Source organism: Stigmatopora argus, chromosome 20, assembly GCF_051989625.1.
Source record: "Stigmatopora argus isolate UIUO_Sarg chromosome 20, RoL_Sarg_1.0, whole genome shotgun sequence".
Taxonomy (NCBI): Eukaryota; Metazoa; Chordata; class Actinopteri; order Syngnathiformes; family Syngnathidae; genus Stigmatopora; species Stigmatopora argus.
The window spans coordinates 7894135-7912135 of NC_135406.1; the positions used below are offsets into that span (position 1 = coordinate 7894135).

At 38.8% G+C, this 18001-nt stretch overlaps 1 protein-coding gene across 1 annotated transcript; it reads right to left on the reverse strand.

The window, feature by feature from the left end:
- Window positions 1–301: 301 nt before the first annotated feature.
- Window positions 302–11167, reverse strand: LOC144066108 (uncharacterized). The gene is made up of 3 exons (XM_077589456.1): window positions 10872–11167; window positions 9591–9999; window positions 302–392 (listed from the first exon to the last, which is right to left on the reverse strand). Exons 1-3 carry the CDS (start codon window positions 10876–10878, stop codon window positions 302–304), a joined length of 507 nt encoding a protein of 168 aa, XP_077445582.1. The 5' UTR covers window positions 10879–11167.
- Between the last annotated feature and the right edge of the window lie 6834 nt (window positions 11168–18001).

Genomic DNA, 18001 nt, shown 5'->3' on the forward strand with positions numbered 1-18001 from the left:
GTTTTTAGTACAAACCAATGCGTGTTATTTAAGTATACTCATACTTAAACATAAATTATAATACAAAATATAGCACTGAATCAACTTACAAACAAATTCAACTTATGAACAATCGCTCGGAACCTAACTCGTTCGTAAGTAGGGGAGCGTCTGTACTCACAAATAAGGTCAAGCTGGGGCAAACACAACTTACTTAACTTTAGACAAGTGTCTTCTAAAGCAAGTAAGGACTCCACCGCCTTATCACCTGGATGCCAGACAGTCGAGCCCAGAACTAAAAAATAGAAGGGTTTAAGTAAGGTCAGGATGTGGACCGTGATTGGAGGAGGGATAAGTGGGAAGTCTTCACAGCTGTGTTGGCCTGGGCAGGGCGGCGCCACAGCTCCAGGCAACTGCAAATCAAAACCAAACACAAAAACAATAAAACCTACAACATAATGTATACCCAGGCTGACAGCCATAACACTGACGAAATGAATGTATGGCCCCCTCTTCTGTTTTGTTTCATTTCTGTGAACAAGAAATTCAGTCATTTGAATTGGAAAATGTTTAATCATTTATCTCCGTGTCTTTGCAGGGTTCCCTCAACAAAAAATGAGAGATGAGCAACTTCCAATCAAAAAGGAGGAAGATTATGTCACCTGGTCACCTGGTGAGTCTGTGAAGTGGGATGATCTGGGCGTGGCCAGCGAAGGGGCAGAGCCTGAAAACGCCTCAGTATGGCTCCAAATTAAAGAGGAGGAGGAGCCAGAGTTCTCTCAACAGTGCAAAAGAGAAGATCAACCTCCAATCAAAAACGAGGAATATGTCAAATGGTCAACTGATGAGCCTTTCAAGGGTGAAGATGTTCTGGGCGTGGCCAGCGGAGGGGCGGAGCCTGCAAACGCCTCAGCATGGCCCCAAATTAAAGCGGAGGAGCCAGAGTTCTCTCAACAGTGCAAAAGAGAAGAGCAACCTCCAATCAAAAACGAATGTGTCAAATGGTCAACTATTGATGTTGAAGATGTTAAGAAAAATCCCAGTGGCGACAAACTCTGCAAATGCTTTCAGTGTGGGAAAACCTTTGGGGAAAAGTCTTCTTTGAAAACACATATGAGGAGCCACACTGGGGAGAAACCCTTATCATGTACAGTTTGTGGTAAAACATTTACACACAAGGGAAAATTTAAAATGCACACAAGAACCCACACTGGTGAAAAACCATTTTCGTGTTCAGTTTGTGGTCAAACATTCACACAGAAGGGAAACTTAATTCGTCACGCAAGAACCCACACTGGTGAAAAAACATTTTCCTGCTCAGTTTGTGGTCAAACATTCACACAGAAGGGAAACTTAATTCGTCACGCAAGAACCCACACTGGTGAAAAAACATTTTCGTGTTCAGTTTGTGGTCAAACATTCACACGGAAGGATCACTTAATTAGTCATGCAAGAACACACACGGGTGACAAACCATTTTCCTGCTCAGTTTGTGGTCAAGCATTCACACACAAGGGAAACTTAAAAATCCACACAAGAACCCATACAGGCGAAAAACCATTTTCCTGCTCAGCTTGTGGACAAACATTCACACGGATGGGACACTTAAATCGTCACGCAAGAACCCACACTGGTGAAAAACCATTTTCGTGTTCAGTTTGCGGTAAAGCCTTTTCTCTAAAGCACCACTTAGAAGGCCACACAAGAACCCACACTAGTGAAAAACCATTTTCGTGTTCAGTTTGTGGTCAAACATTCACACAGAAGGCAAACTTAATTCGTCACGCAAGAACCCACACTGGTGAAAAAACATTTTCATGTTCAGTTTGTGGTCAAACATTCACACGGAAGGGAAACTTAAAAACCCACAAAAGAACCCACACAGGTGAAAAACCATTTTCCTGCTCAGTTTGTGGTCAAGCATTCACACACAAGGGAAACTTAAAAATCCACACAAGAACCAATACAGGCGAAAAACCATTTTCCTGCTCAGCTTGTGGACAAACATTCACACGGATGGGACACTTAAATCGTCACGCAAGAACCCACACTGGTGAAAAACCATTTTCGTGTTCAGTTTGCGGTAAAGCCTTTTCTCAAAAGCAAGACTTACAAAGACACAGAAGAACCCACACTGGCAAAAAAACATTTTCCTGCTCAGTTTGTGGTCAAACATTCACGCAGAAGGGAAACTTAAAAACCCACAAAAGAACCCACACAGGTGAAAAACCATTTTCCTGCTCAGTTTGTGGTCAAACATTTTCCCAAAGGAGAAGCTTAAAAGAACACGAATTAACCCACACTGGAGAACAATGTTTTCCTGCTCAGTCTGTGGCCACAGATTCGCTACAACAGCCCAATTAAAAAGCTACACAATTGAAAAACCTGAAAAGAAGACTTAACAACCCGCACAGTAGAAAAGCCCTTTTTTTGCTCAATTTGTGGCAGGAATATCTTAAAAACACAATTACTCACATTGGTCAGAAACCCTTTTCCTGCTCAGATTCTTGCCAGAGATTTAGTCGTAAGGATAGATTTGAAAGGCGCAAATGTGTTGTGATAATCAGTGAGCGGCCAATGACGGCTTTGCTTGCTTTTTCAATTTCTGTATGAAAGATCATTGTAATCAAAGTATAATTGTATTTTGCATTTTGAAAATCTTGTTTACACTTTTTAATGTGTAATATCGATCCACACTATTCAAATACAGTAATACCTTAAGATACGATCTTATTGCGGGATTGAGCTAGTATGTCAATTTACTCGTATCTCAAGTCAATTCTTCCCATAGAAATGAACAAAATACAAATTAATCCGTTTCCATCCTAAAAAAAACCACAAAAAATTGTTCTAATTTACTACCGACTCACAATTGGGAAACATCTGGTATGCTCATATCTCAAATTGTCTCGTCTGTTGGAACACTTGTGTGTCAAGGTATTACTGTATAAGAAAATTGAGTGTCTGAAGATTTTATTTACTTCAAAATTCTATCCGTAATAGTAGAGCCTAAATTAGGAAATTACAAAGTAAATAATCAATAATGTGATGTAAAAATATGGAAAATATGTCTTCACAGTTAAAGACATGCCTAAGAAATTTGAAAAATTGCAGTTTTTGTCTATTGAATTTGCTAGCAAATCCAATAAGAATATTGAGTGTTATTCAAACATGATACATTTTAATGAAAATATTTGATATATTGAATCTAGGATCTAAGAAACCGTAGAAATATGGTGTGAAAGACAATGAATTTGCTCAAAATAAGTACTACAACGTCCTTATACTTTTGTCATATTATAAGATGAATCACGTTTTTAAACCGATTCAACGTGTCATCTTTTTGGTAGTTCCAATAAAGCTCTTTTTGGTGAAAAATACTTTTTGGGTCTTTTTGTTGACAAAATCAGCCTTCCAAATTCAAAAGTGACAAAAAAGAGAAGCGTTATTTGCTAAAATTTAAAACTAAGAGGAAAATGAATACATTAATTTGAACAATTTGACAAATTAATATATAAAAGATTGTTTTCTTTCTACAGGTGTGAAAATACAGTAACTTTGTCTGAAATTAATGGTAAATTGTTTTTATCTTTGATGTTGAAGGGGATAATTGGTAGAAATGTAACTAAATTTTTATTTTTGCTTTACTTAGCTTATTTACATTAGAAAAGTCATTTTAGTACATCTGCTTGCAACGGAGTAAATGCTTTGCTCCTTAGTTAGACCAAACAACAGGATGGTCGAATCCTCTTGGACTGCTGGAATGTGGAGAAGAACCTTCGGCTCTACATAACCTTCATTTGTTTTGAGAGCTAAAACTTGTATTGTAACTAGGGTCCTTTATTGACTTCTCACTCCTATTTTCTCACCCCTCCCTTGAGAGCTGAGACGTCCTTTGAACCTAGACATAGACAAGTCGGTTCGATTCTCTCTTGCAAGAATTTCACAGAGGATTATCTTGTATCCTAGTAGTGGTATGATAGGTTCACCAATAGGCATTCCCAAATGCACGCAGAAATAAAGAGACAAGGGTGAAGAGGTCATCCTGCCTTTAACTTCCCCGGTAGCCACCAAGTGCTACTCACAAACTCTAACTCATTCCTTCATCAAAGTGCGCTGTCAACTTGATGGGCTGGCACCTTCTTATCAAGATGTGTCCTGTCATCAAATGCAGCCCAGACGGTCTAAATCTACACTTTCCAGATGGACTCTCATTCTTTTACAGTCCCGATTATCGTCCAGAGTTCCAGCTTCCACAACTCCAAGACTCTCCTCCAAGGCACAAACAAGCAACTTAAAGAGCTTCTCCTTAGTAGAGCTCTGTCCTGTAGCCAGATGTGTCCTTGAACACTTGCAACATTGTCATAATCTTCTATTTGCCGGTTCATAACAAATAGCTTACTGTATGAAGTAAGGGAAAATCCCATCCCTGTTCGGTTTCGGTAACACCGTTTTGAGAGAATAAAGGTGAATGAATGTAAGTTGTCTGTCTCGGCGCATTTGTGGACGACAGCCTTGCCTGTGGTTCACCTGTGCTCAGAATATTCTGTAATAAAAGCTTCGAAGTCACTGTTCATCGCCTCCATCCTGTATTTGGACACCCAAAATCTTCCACATCCGAAATTAATTGAACCTGAGAAGGAAGACAGAGTGCTCTTCCTTCAACAGTCGTTCACCATCACTGCAAAGATTGTGCTACAGTAGCCTAATAAGGTGTTAGTTGCCAAACATGAAGTAATAGGTGGGTGGTATTTTGCTCAGCAGAATTAAAAAGAACCAGTTTGTGGATCATTGAAAAAATAACTCTTCTCTGAAAATTCTGGATTGTTTTTTCATCGTGAGTATATTGTTAAACTACATTAATGGAAATATTGCTGTGCATTCAAACAATTCATAACCTCACTATAATAAAAAAAAACTCTTCAATTAAAGAAAAAAAATATTTGAATGCAAAATCATAGCTGAGATTAAAACAAATGCACTCAAGCACTATTTTTCACTGTTTAAAACTGATTTTTGATTGAGGTAAAGTTTTGTGTTTGGGCCATGTTTTGGTTGGGGCATTCGTGTCTTTATAATTTATCAAAAGTTTGCTTCAAAGAGAAATAACACATTTTTAAGTTAGACAGCACAGTATCCATGCATCCACTATTGGCCATGATGAAAGTTTCTTTCAATACAAATAGCATCCTATTGTGTCTTTATAACCTTATTCAGTGAGTTCAATATAAGTATTTGAACACCCAGCTATATTGCAAGTTCTCCCACTTAGAAATCATGGTGTTCTGACATTTTCATCGTAGGTGCAGGTCCACCTTAAAAAGAAAAATCCAGAAATCACACTTGAAAAATGTTTGAAATGTATCATTTTGATCTAGCGTGATCATCTGAATTGGTAGTTTATACATTTTCGCGAAAGCTATGTCAAACAGCAACCATCTGACATTCTGGTCAGCAAACTATAATGTCAGTGATGACTGTGGAATTGAAGAACTCCTTCAAATACAACCCACTTCTTTGTCAGAGCGGGAGTAGCACATGCTTAAACAAGCAAAAACCACAGCACCAGATTTGAATTTTTCCAGATATTTTCATCAAGATACATTTCCGGTAGGTGATTATGTTCAGAAAAAAAATATAAAGAGAACTTTTAACCCAGAGTCTGGAACCGTATTATCAATGAAAAAATCCACTACGAGCGCAGAAATCCAACAATAGAACACCACTCGGGTTTCGATCAGGGGGGCCGTTCTCCCCAATCACTCCCTCGAGGTCTCACATCAGCATTGAAGTCCCCCAGCAGAACAAGGGAGTCCCCATAATGAGAACTCTCCAGCACACCCTCCAAGGATTCCTAAAGGGGTAGGTACTCTGAACTGCTTTTTGGTGCATGCACACAAACAACAATCAGGTGCCGTCCCCCCACCCGAAGATGGAGGGATGCTGGAAGAGTGTCCAAGCCCCCTCAAGAGGGGTGGTACCGGAACCCAAGCTGTGTAGTGCTGAGCCAAACTATGTCGAGCCGGAATTTCTCAACATTACGCTCAGGCTCTTTCCCAACCAGAGAGGTGACATTCCACACCCCAAGAGATAGTTTCTGCAGCCGGGGATCGCCTTCTTTGGCCCCTCTCACAGGTGGTGAGCCCAGTTGAGGGGGAACCCACGTCGCCTCTCCGGGCTGTGCCCGGCCGGGCCCCATGGGTCTAGGCCTGGCTACCAGGCGCTTGCCATCGCTCCCCTCCTCCGGGCCTGGCTCCAGAGTGGGGCCCTGGTGACCCGCGTCCGGGTGAGGGAAGATGTCGTCCAATAATGTTGCTCATCATAAGAGGTCTTCTGAGCCATTCTTCGTCTGATCCCTCGCATCAGACCAGTTTGCCATGGATAACCCTACCCCGGGGTTCAAGGCTCCGGACAACATAGCTCCAAGGGTCACTGGGACTGACAAACCCCACCACCATGATAAGGTAATGATTCGTCGGTGGGGTATTATTAGCTTAAGTGCATGTTTAAATTCAACATGGTATCTTATTTTGTAAATCCCTGGGCCGAATGTCTCGTACCGCCTTTTTTATTGTAATGGAATTTTTTTAATGCGTAATGGATGACTCTGTGAATAGCAGGACTAACCAAGGCTATGCCAGTCCCCGGCCGAGACCAAGGTTCTTGCGCTGGTGGTCCTCAGGAGCTCTGTCAGCAGGTGGGAATACCCACGTGCTCTCAGTATATCTGCTTCAATGTGATTGATTAGTTTTGTGAGTTACCTTGTAAAGTGTGAAGTGATATGTCAGAAGAAGCAGAGTGGCGCAGCGGAAGCGTGCTGGGCCCATAACCCAGAGGTCAATGGATCGAAACCATTCTCTGCTACAAACATCAGTTCTTTTTGGTAGAAGCAAACTACCCCACTTCCAAGTGTTACCATTGCTGTGAAAATTTGTTCTTGAAAATTATTAATTCGGTAAAACTTCTCCTTTCTCATTTTCTTCTGAGGGATTCCTACTGATCAAAAATCAGCTCGGAAATCGGGCCTGATCGCATCATTTTCACAAGATCGGAATTTGATAAAAAACGCATTGTTTTTTTTGAAATGCCTTGATATTCTCATGAAGGCGTTAGTGATACCGCGAAACATGTCAGGTACGGCCTAAAATTCATTGTGAAAAGGGAACAGAAAATAGTCAAATAGGAAAATTCATTTTTATTTCATTACATTTAGTCCATTTTTCTTTTTGTCATCTATTTCAAATATTAACAACAACAAGTTTTTAATTGCATTCTAGTTTCATACACTTTGAGAGCATGTTCTGGTTCTGGTCTCGGTTTAAAATCATGATTCATCTTATAATATGACAAAAGTATAAGGACATTGTACGACTTATTTATTTATTTTGAGCAAATTCATTATCTTTCACACCATATTTCTTATAATGTTTCTTAGATCCTAGATTCAATATATCAATCATTTTCATTCAAATGTATCATGTTTGAATAACACTCAATATTCTTATTGGATTTGCTTGCAAATTCAATAGACAAAAACTGCAAATTTTCAAATTTCTTAGCCATGTCTTTAACTGTGACGATATTTTCCATATTATTTAGATAGTAAATTAAATAAAATCTTCAACGAAACTCAATTTTCTTATACAGTAATACCTTGACTTACAAGTGTTCCAACATACGAGACAAATTTGAGATTTGAGCATACCAGATGGTTCCCAATTGTGAGTCGGTAGTAAATTAGAACAAATGTTGGTGTTTTTTTTAGGATGGAAACAGATTAATTTGTATTTTGTTCATTTCTATGGGAAGAATTGACTTGAGATACGAGTAAATTGACATACTAGCTCAATCCCGCAATAAGATCGTATCTTAAGGTATTACTGTATTTGAATAGTGTGGATCGATATTACACATTAAAAAGTGTAAACAAGATTTTCAGAATGCAAAATACAATTATACTGCGATTACAATGATCTTTCATACAGAAATTGATAACGCAAGCAAAGCCGTCATTGCCCAATGCTTATCACAACACATTTGTGTCTTTTAAGTCTATCCTTACGACTAAATCTCTGGCAAGAAGCTGAGCAGAAAAAGGGTTTCTGACGGATGTGGGTAATTGTGTTTTTAAGATATTCCTACCACAAATTGAGCAAAAAAGGGCCTTTCTCCTGTGCGGGTTGTTAAGTCTTTTTTTCAGGTTTTTCAATTGTGTAGCTTTTTAATTGGGCGGTTGTAGCGAATCTGTGGCCACAGACTGAGCAGGAAGACATTGTTCTCCAGTGTGGGTTAATAAGTGTTCTTTTAAGCTTTCCTTTGGGAAAATTTTCGACCACAAACAGGAAAATGTTTTTTTGCCAGTGTGTGTCTTTGTAAATCTTTCTTTTGAGAAAAGGCTTTACCGCAAACTGAACATGAAAATTGATTTTCACCTGTGTGTGTTCTTGCATGACTATTTAAGTTTCTCTTCTGTGTGAATCTTTGACCACAAACTGAGCACGAAAATGGTTTTTCACCAGTCTGTGTTCTTGCATGACGATTTAAGTGTGTCTTCTGTGTGAATGTTTGACCACAAACTGAACACGCAAATGGTTTTTCACCCGTGTGTTCTTGCATGATTAATTAAGTTTCCCTTCCGTGTGAATTTTTGACCACAAACTGAGCAGGAAAATGTTTTTTCGCCAGTGTGGGTTCTTGTGTGGTCTTCTAAGTTGTGCTTTAGGGGAAAGGCTTTACCGCAAACTGAGCACACAAATGGTTTTTCACCTGTGTGGGTTCTTGTGTGCATTTTAAATGTTCCCTTGTGTGTAAATGTTTTACCACAAACTGAACATGAAAATGTTTTTTCATCAGTGTGGCTTCTTGCATGACTAATTAAGTGTCCCTTCTGTGTGAATGTTTGACCACAAACTGAGCATGAAAATGGTTTGTCACCCGTGTGGGTTCTTGTGTGTCTTTTAAAATTTCCCTTCCGTGTGAATCTTTGACCACAAACTGAACACGAAAATTGTTTTTCACCAGTGTGGGTTTTTGTGTGATTAATTAAGCTTCCCTTCTGTGTGAATGTTTGACCACAAACTGAACACGAAAATGGCTTTTCACCTGTGTGTGTTCTTGCATGACTAATTAAGATTCCCTTCCGTGTGAATCTTTGACCACAAACTGAACACGGAAATTGTTTTTCACCAGTGTGGGTTCTTGAGTGACTAATTAAGCTTCCCTTCTGTGTGAATGTTTGACCACAAACTGAACACGAAAATGGCTTTTCACCTGTGTGTGTTATTGCATGACTAATTAAGATTCCCTTCCGTGTGAAACTTTGACCACAAACTGAACACGAAAATGGTTTTTCACCAGTGTGGGTTCTTGTGTGTCTTTTAAATGTTCCCTTGTGTGTAAATGTTTTACCACAAACTGAACATAAGGGTTTCTCCCCAGTGTGGCTCCTCATATGTGTTTTCAAAGAAGATTTTTTCCCAAAAGTTTTCCCACACTGAAAGCATTTGCAGAATTTGTCACCACTGGGATTTTTCTTAACATCTTCAACATCATCATCGTCAAAAAGCAAGTCGTTGTCATCTGATAATGGAGCAATTAAATTTTCTGCTCGCCATCCTTCTGTTGAGCTGCCACTTAGAAGCTCCGCCCCTCTGTTGGCCACGCCCAGATCATCTTCACTCTTGAAAGGCTCACCAGTTGACCATTTGACACATTCCTCGTTTTTGGTTGGAGGTTGCTCTTCTCTTTTGCACTGTTGAGGGAACTCTGGCTCCTCCTCTTTAATTTGGGGCCATCCTGAGGCGTTTACAGGCTCCGCACCTTCGCCGGCCATGCCCAGAACATCTTCCCTCTTCACGAACTCACCAAGTGACCAGGTGAAATGATCTTCCTCCCTTTTGATTGGAAGTTGCTCGTCTCCCATTTGTTGTTGAGGGAACTCTGGCTCTTCCTCTTTGATTTGGGGGAGCTCTTTAAGGCCAACAAAGTCTTGCCCATCAGGACCAAGATATTCTCTGAAACCTGCAAAATACAAAGATAATACGTGTCGCTACATGCAGTCAAAAATGGGGAAACTTTTTTTTCTTACTTTTACACGTTTATTATCACATTATGGTAGATTATTTTTGCAAAGATATATGCCAGAAAAGTCACCTTTCAGGTTGAATCCAATCATCCACTACAGAATTTAAAGCCAAAATAGTGGTGAATTCAGATTTTAAATATTTTATCTTTTTTTTAATTTTATGGTCATGTTCTTGAAACGTTGCAAAAATCTAAAACTTGTTATTTTGGGTTAAAATGGGTTAAGTACATCCAACTTTTTCTTTTATTTTTTAATGGACATGCGTGAGGTTAATTTACATTGTTTCTTTTTGTGAGGCTGAAAATAATCTGCTTGCAAATGTTGATGTCTTCAGTTGATTATTTTATTTATTTCATATTACAGCAACTTTTGGTTGGAAGGTAAATTTTGAGAAATAAAGACGCCTGCGGGTTTTATTATTTACTTTTCGTAGTGTAAGAAACGAGTTGTTTCATCTTTATTACAGAACTTTTAAAATCATCAAACTGCTGTCAAAGAATGAGTTGGTAAAGAACACTATAGCTCTATAATTAATACTTTATATATTTGAAGGAATAGTCTTTAAGAAACGTTTAATTGGGAGAGCGATTAAACACAAAAAGTGGCTAAAATAGAATACGATTAAAAAAGAAAAGCACCTTTTGCAAACCTTCGAGACTTGATGGCGTCATGTTCTCCGTGGGGGTGTGTTTTGGGGGTCCCCTGCTCGAATTGTGTATTTTGCGTACATTTTGCAACATAGTAGGAACTGATGAAAAAATGGGATTTGTCACATATTCCCATCAAAAACCAGGAAAAGTTAACTCACCTGACATTTTCGGGCTTGATATTTGCTTGCCAGACGAAGCGTTAATTTCAAGAATCTTGTTTCCTCTCTTTGCTAGCAGCTAAACTCGGCTAGGCTAAGAACGCCAAAAATGTCAACGTTCATCCAAAAGATTCGAGATTAAATGATTTTTTGTGTGGTCTCGTATGGATTTCGCACACTTTTTATTGGATTAGTCATACGGCTAAGAAGTGATTAAAAAAAGAAGCAAATCGCTTTCCAAAAGTATAGCAAGCGCCGTCGTTCGACAGCAAATGGACGAGCCCGCGAGTGGCGATGACGTCATAAACAAGCGGCGAAGATTTTGCCTTCAGACGGGAAAAACATAAAAAAGAGAAAGGAAAAAAAGAATAGAAATACAAAACATTGTGGAAATTTTGTGTGAATTATAAACCTTTTCTCCAATGGAAAAATTATAACCAACTGATCTTTTTCAGTCATTTCGTTTTAAAAACTCATACAATCAATACAACCAAGATAATAACGAAATCATTTAATTTAGAGAAAAGCCATTCGGGTATGAACTCTGTTAAAATATATAGAGACACCAGTAAATGTGTTTGCCAGGTTTAACGGTATTAAAATTTAAATATACAAAAAGCCAATTGATGATACGAGTATCGGGATTAATGAATATGCCACTTAGTTATACGTACTATTATCCTATTAATATTAACACATGTTTTCATATTTATAAGAAAAATACGTGAAGCCAAACAATATACAGACACTCCTCAACACTCCTCAACTTACGAACGCAATTGGTTCCGAGCGATTGTTCATAAGTTGAATTTGTTTGTAAGTTGATTTAGAGCTATATTTTGTATTATAATTTATGTTTAAGGCCTATATAAGTATATTGAAGGTTTATATAAGTGCATTTGTATGTTTAAGGCTTGTATAAGTAACACGCATTGGTTTGTACTGAAAAAAAAAACATTTAATAAAATGGAGAGAATATGTACAGTACTGTAGAGAGAGAGATAGATTTATGTATTAGAAACTGGCCAAAAGAAGCGACCTAATGACGATTGCACAGTTTTCTTCTTTTTTTCATCATAAATGATGCAGTAGCACTGTATGGCATCATTCAATTGATTTGCAAACTTTGTGCAACGTTCAATATTTGGGTCCTGCTGCTCGATCTTTCTGTTTATAAATGGTACTGAATGTGCAACGCTCACCACTTTCTGACGCGCATCAAGCTTCGTTATTATTGCCACTCGTTTCAAATGAAATGGCTTGCCTCTTCCTTGCAACTCCCTCAATAGAAGCCTTTAGCTTTTTACCAACCATATTCAATATTGGATGCATGAGATATTTAATGATACAAATGAAAAAGGTTCTTTGCACACTGGAGATACATTCACGCACTTTCGCATTGCAACGAAGAAGAAGGTAGATGCTGGGTGAGCTGAGCTCTCACAGCGCCAGGCGTCGGTATTAGCGGCGGAAAGAAGTACTACTCCGAAAAAGACGCGAAATACAAAATTGGACTTGCGAACATTTTTGGACTTAAACGCAATTTGCAGACATGTTCGTATGTACCGTTGTTCATAAGTTGAATGTTCGTAAGTAGGGGAGCGTCTGTATATTAACAGGGGTTTGATACTCGTGGCCTGCAACATATATCATAGATCAATTTGTATACAGACACTCCTCAACTTACGAACGCAATTGGTTCCGAGCGATTGTTCATAAGTTGAATTTGTTTGTAAGTTGATTTAGTGCTATATTTTGTATTATAATTTATGTTTAAGGCCTATATAAGTATATTGAAGGTTTATATAAGTGCATTTGTATGTTTAAGGCTTGTATAAGTAACACGCATTGGTTTGTACTGAAAAAAAAAACATTTAATAAAATGGAGAGAATATGTACAGTACTGTAGAGAGAGAGATAGATTTATGTATTAGAAACTGGCCAAAAGAAGCGACCTACTGACGATTGCACAGTTTTCTTCTTTTTTTCATCATAAATGATGCAGTAGCACTGTATGGCATCATTCAATTGATTTGCAAACTTTGTGCAACGTTCAATATTTCGGTCCTGCTGCTCGATCTTTCTGTTTATAAATGGTACTGAATGTGCAACGCTCACCACTTTCTGACGCGCATCAAGCTTCGTTATTATTGCCACTCGTTTCAAATGAAATGGCTTGGCTCTTCCTTGCAACTCCCTCAATAGAAGCCTTTAGCTTTTTACCAACCATATTCAATATTGGATGCATGAGATATTTAATGATACAAATGAAAAAGGTTCTTTGCACACTGGAGATACATTCACGCACTTCCGCATTGCAACGAAGAAGGTAGATGCTGGGTGAGCTGAGCTCTCACAGCGCCAGGCGTCGGTATTAGCGGCGGACAGAAGTACTACTCCGAAAAAGACGCGAAATACAAAATTGGACTTGCGAACATTTTTGGACTTAAACGCAATTTGCAGACATGTTCGTATGTACCGTTGTTCGTAAGTTGAATGTTCGTAAGTAGGGGAGCGTCTGTATATGTATGTATGTACGTATATATACGTATATATATATATATATATATATGTATATATGTATGTATGTACGTATATATATATATATATATGTATATATGTATGTATGTACGTATATATATATATATATATATATATATATATATATATATATGTATATATGTATGTATGTACGTATATATATATATATATATATATATATATATATATATGTATATATGTATGTATATATATATATATATATATATATATATATATATATATATATATTGCACTTACTAAAAGCTTTACTGGGTATTTATTAAGGAAATCTGCCGTGTTCGTCCAATGCAGCTTCTCTACTGTTCTGTATTGCCTGCAAGAGAAAATATTTTACCCCAATTAGCATGCAACATTTTTTATATACTCAGTATAAACTTTTCGCGAGCACAGGCGCGCGCGGCCGTCTCGATAGTTGTCGTCACTCGTATAGATATCAACAAATTTGTTCACCCAATTGGCATGCAACTGACAGATTTTAACATTGGGGGGGTTGAGGGGGGTAAACGGTCGATTGGTCTCCGATCTCTTTGTCGCCGGTCTTTTGGTTTGGTTCCAGTATTTTCTCGCGCGCGCGGCCGTTTCGATAGTCGTCGTCGCTCGTTTGGATATGAACAAATATAATACCAATTGGCATGCAATTGATAGATTTTAACATTGGGTGACAAAATGTCCAGGTCATTTTCATTAAAGAGTGCTACTTACGGTCAATTTGCGGTCGTTTTCGTCCGTCTCTGATTGCTTGCACGCCGAATGGAGAGTAGTCGCGTACTTGGCCGCCCGGAGAAGAATGGAGATCCCTCGTGGTAACCCGGATGTAGATCTTGCGTGGCACCCGGATGTCGGAACATTTAATCCAAATCCCCACTTTTATTTGGTTAATAAAATAATAATGTGTTAATGGGTGCCTATGACAGTCAATGGCAGCAGCTGATGTGTTAAATGAGTGCTCTTATTTCTCCCAGAGATTGATAGAATTTTTAAGTTTTTGAATTTGCTTTGTCTTCTTTTTAATAAATTAATTTTACTTATTGCCTTTTATTTTAATGTCAAAGTTCCGGGCTAAAAGTATACTAATACTTTTATTTGTTTGATAAAAATGACCATCTAATCTAAAGTATTTCAACATTGCAAGTTCTCCCAGAGAGAATGAAGGTTCATTGGACGCCTATGACAGTCAATGGCAGCAGCCGATGTGTTAAATGAGTGCTCTTTTTTATGTGTTAAATGAGTGCTCATATTGATATTTTGATATTAGATATGTAGATTGTTTCAACAGTATTTAGATCGTTTCAACAGTATTTACAGTATTTAGAGTCTAATTACTGTTGAAACGATCTAAATACTGTCTAACTAAAAGTATACTAATACTTTTATTTGTTTGATAAGCGACCAAAAGACCGGCGACAAAAAAGACCGGTGACCCAAAAGACGACGACCAAACTTCCGGGCGACCTAAAGACCGCGCCCAAAAGACCGGTGACCAAAAGACCGGCGACCAATCGACCGCACTGGGTACATGGTCGATTGGTCGCCGGTCTTTTGCTAGACATGATCTATGCTACTGAGATGACAATGAGGAACCCAGTAACATGGACTGAAGAAGGAAACCGAACATTCATGGAAGTCAAGCAACAAATCTTGGAATCAGGAGTCCTGGCGCTTCCTGACTATAAAAAACAATTCACCCAAACAGTGACTTGCAAAGGGACGTTCATGACATCAGTATTACTACAACCACATGGAACAAAGATGAAACCAGTAGCGTACTACTCAAAACAACTGGACCCAGTTGCATCTGCTCTACCCCCGTGTACTAGCAGTGTGCGCAGCAGCATTAGCCGTCCAGATGACAGCTGAACTTGTACTGTTCCATCCACTCACACTCCAAGTCCCTCATGAAGTGGATCTACTGATAACACGAACAAAAATGTCATTCCTGTCACCAGCAAGACACCTGGCCATTAGAGCCACATTGTTATCGCAACCCCATCTCACCATTAAGCGATGCAATATCATGAACCCAGCAACGTTAATACCAACTGAAGAAGACAGAGATCCACACCAATGTGATGAAAGAACCAACGAAGGCTGCAAACCAAGACCAGATCTAAAAGACACTCCTATTCCACACAGCACTTATGTATACGTAGATGGATCAGCATCCAAACCAGAACAAAGGAAAAATCAAGTAGGATTTGCAGTCGTTACAGACAACAAAGTCCTATGTGCAGAATAACTGCCATCTAATCTCTCATCTCAAACTGCAGAAATTATAGCATTAACAAAGGTGTGCACATTGTTTAAAGGTCTAAAGGTCACCATTTATACAGACAGACAATATGCACACTCCACTCTACATGTATTTGCTGCACAATGGAATAGAAGAGGGATGAAAACATCCACAGGCAAATCAGTAGAACATGCCGAACTGCTGAAAAAAATTACTTAACGCAGTACTGCTTCCCAGCCACATAGCTGTATGCAAATGTAAGGCACATACTAAAAGCAGCGACAGAATCAGTAGAGGAAATGCTAGAGCAGATACAGCAGCACAAACACTTACTTCACAGTATACACAACAACAACAAAAATGAATCAATCCCAAAAACAGTATTACTTGATATGCGAAACATTGCACCACAGAAAAAAAAAGATGCATGGATACATGAAGGCGCAGAACAGTCTGCAGACGGCCTATACACAGCAAAAGGCCTACCGTGCTTACCAAAGAATTTATTCCGAATGGTAGCAAAATTGAGCCATGGAAAGTCTCATGTCGCAACAGGGGGGATGATGGACATGGCACAGCGTGTGTTCCATGTGCCAACAGGTCTAAATACCTACTTTAAAAATTTTGGTAGGAACTGTTTAACTTGTTGCAGACATTATGTGCAAGGTAACCTCAGGCCCAAACGAGGCCAATGCCCAAAAGGTACTGTTGGATTTATTATGGGATGTTTCTATATGTTTTGTAAGCATTTTTAATAAGTAATAAGGCTATGATGATGTTATAGATGTATGCATTTTAATTAATTTTGTATGAGTGTCTTTAATTTGAGACTGTGACAAACTCGAGGTCACCCCGCTGGCTCCAGCTTGTTGACATAACACCTCACCCTCCAAGGAGTGTTACTGGGAGATAGCCCTCGCAACCCAGACACCCAGATGCAAGTTCGCAATGATCTACGAAGGACTCATAAATTGTTTTGTCTGGGGCGCCGGCAGTTTACCTTATAAAGAAATTATTATGCTTATACTGCAAATTCTTACACAGGTGTTTTGGTTTCAATCTAATAATGGCAATTGTTTTGAATCAGATTACATTGAAATGTTTTCAGTTATGTGCGACTAAATACAGAGAAGAGGAGACTGTACGTCAGAAATGCTAAGGAACAAAGGCGCATTATGAGTGTGGCTCTTTGCAAGTTGTAACCAGATATGTGAAAGATGTCTTCCAATTTTAATTAAATATTACTAATAATGATTTAAGGGTATTAATCATTATTCCAACAGGTACCTACCCATTTGAAATTAAACACATGGATTTCATTGAATTATCCAGAAGCAACCAGTATAAATACTGTTTTGTCTTGATTGATTCAGTCTCAAAATGGACTGAAATAGTTCCTGCAAAATCACCAAACGCATTAACGGTGGCTAAAGCCATCTGTAAACACATAATCCCAGAGCATGGGATCCCCAGAATCATCTGGAGTGAGAATGGAGCTTATTTTGTAAACAGCATAGTACAACACATGGCAAGACATCTAGGAATAAGTCTGAAAAACCACTGCTCGTACCATCCGCAAAGTGCAGGACTGGTAGAGAGAACGAATGGTATGATGAAACTAAGGCTCAAGAAAACCATGGAAGAGACAAAGAAGCCATGGCCAGAATGCCTATTACTGGTCAAAACATATATGAGGATAGTACCAACTAGCTCGGGGTTAACACCTTTTAGTTCATGGAAGGCCATTCCAACTTCCCCTATGGGAAGGTGAACCATGGCAAGAGACTAAGGGCGAGGCAGATCCACTCACAGATTATACATAAGAATATTGAGTATTATCTGTTTGGATTGGATTGGATAACTTTATTCATCCCATATTCGGGAAATTTCATTGTGACAGTAGCAGGAAGGGGGAATACAGATACAGAAAAAAACACAGTTACAAGTTAGACAGTACAGTCGCAAAGGCCGCAGAACAACAAAGCAAAAGCACAAAGTACAAAGCAAATCAAAGTAAATGGGATCATTAAGAATCACCAAATCAAATCGCTAAGACAGAAAAGCAGCAAAAACACAAAACGAACAAGAGTGGGCGGAGCTACCGCCACCAGCTGCCACTTGAACGGCACCATCTTGGTTGCGGCAGTTTGTTCAACATTAAAATAAAATTTTTAAAAAAAATCACATTTGACTTCATATACCAACTGCCAGGTCTATTTACCGTATTTTCACGACTATCAGGCGCACCTAAAAGTCTTCAATATTCTCCAAAATAGACAGAGCGCCTTGTGTATGCACCGAGTTCCAAAGCCTGACTGAGATTACTTCTGGCCGACAC

What these genes read in the sequence shown, in the direction of transcription:
- LOC144066108 (XM_077589456.1), bottom strand. An exon ending in GGCAGCTCAACAGAAGGATG is followed by an intron (nt 393 to 9,590) that starts GCGAGCAGAAAA and finishes TTTGATTTGCAG; the next exon opens with TTGCCTGGAGCTGTGGCGCC.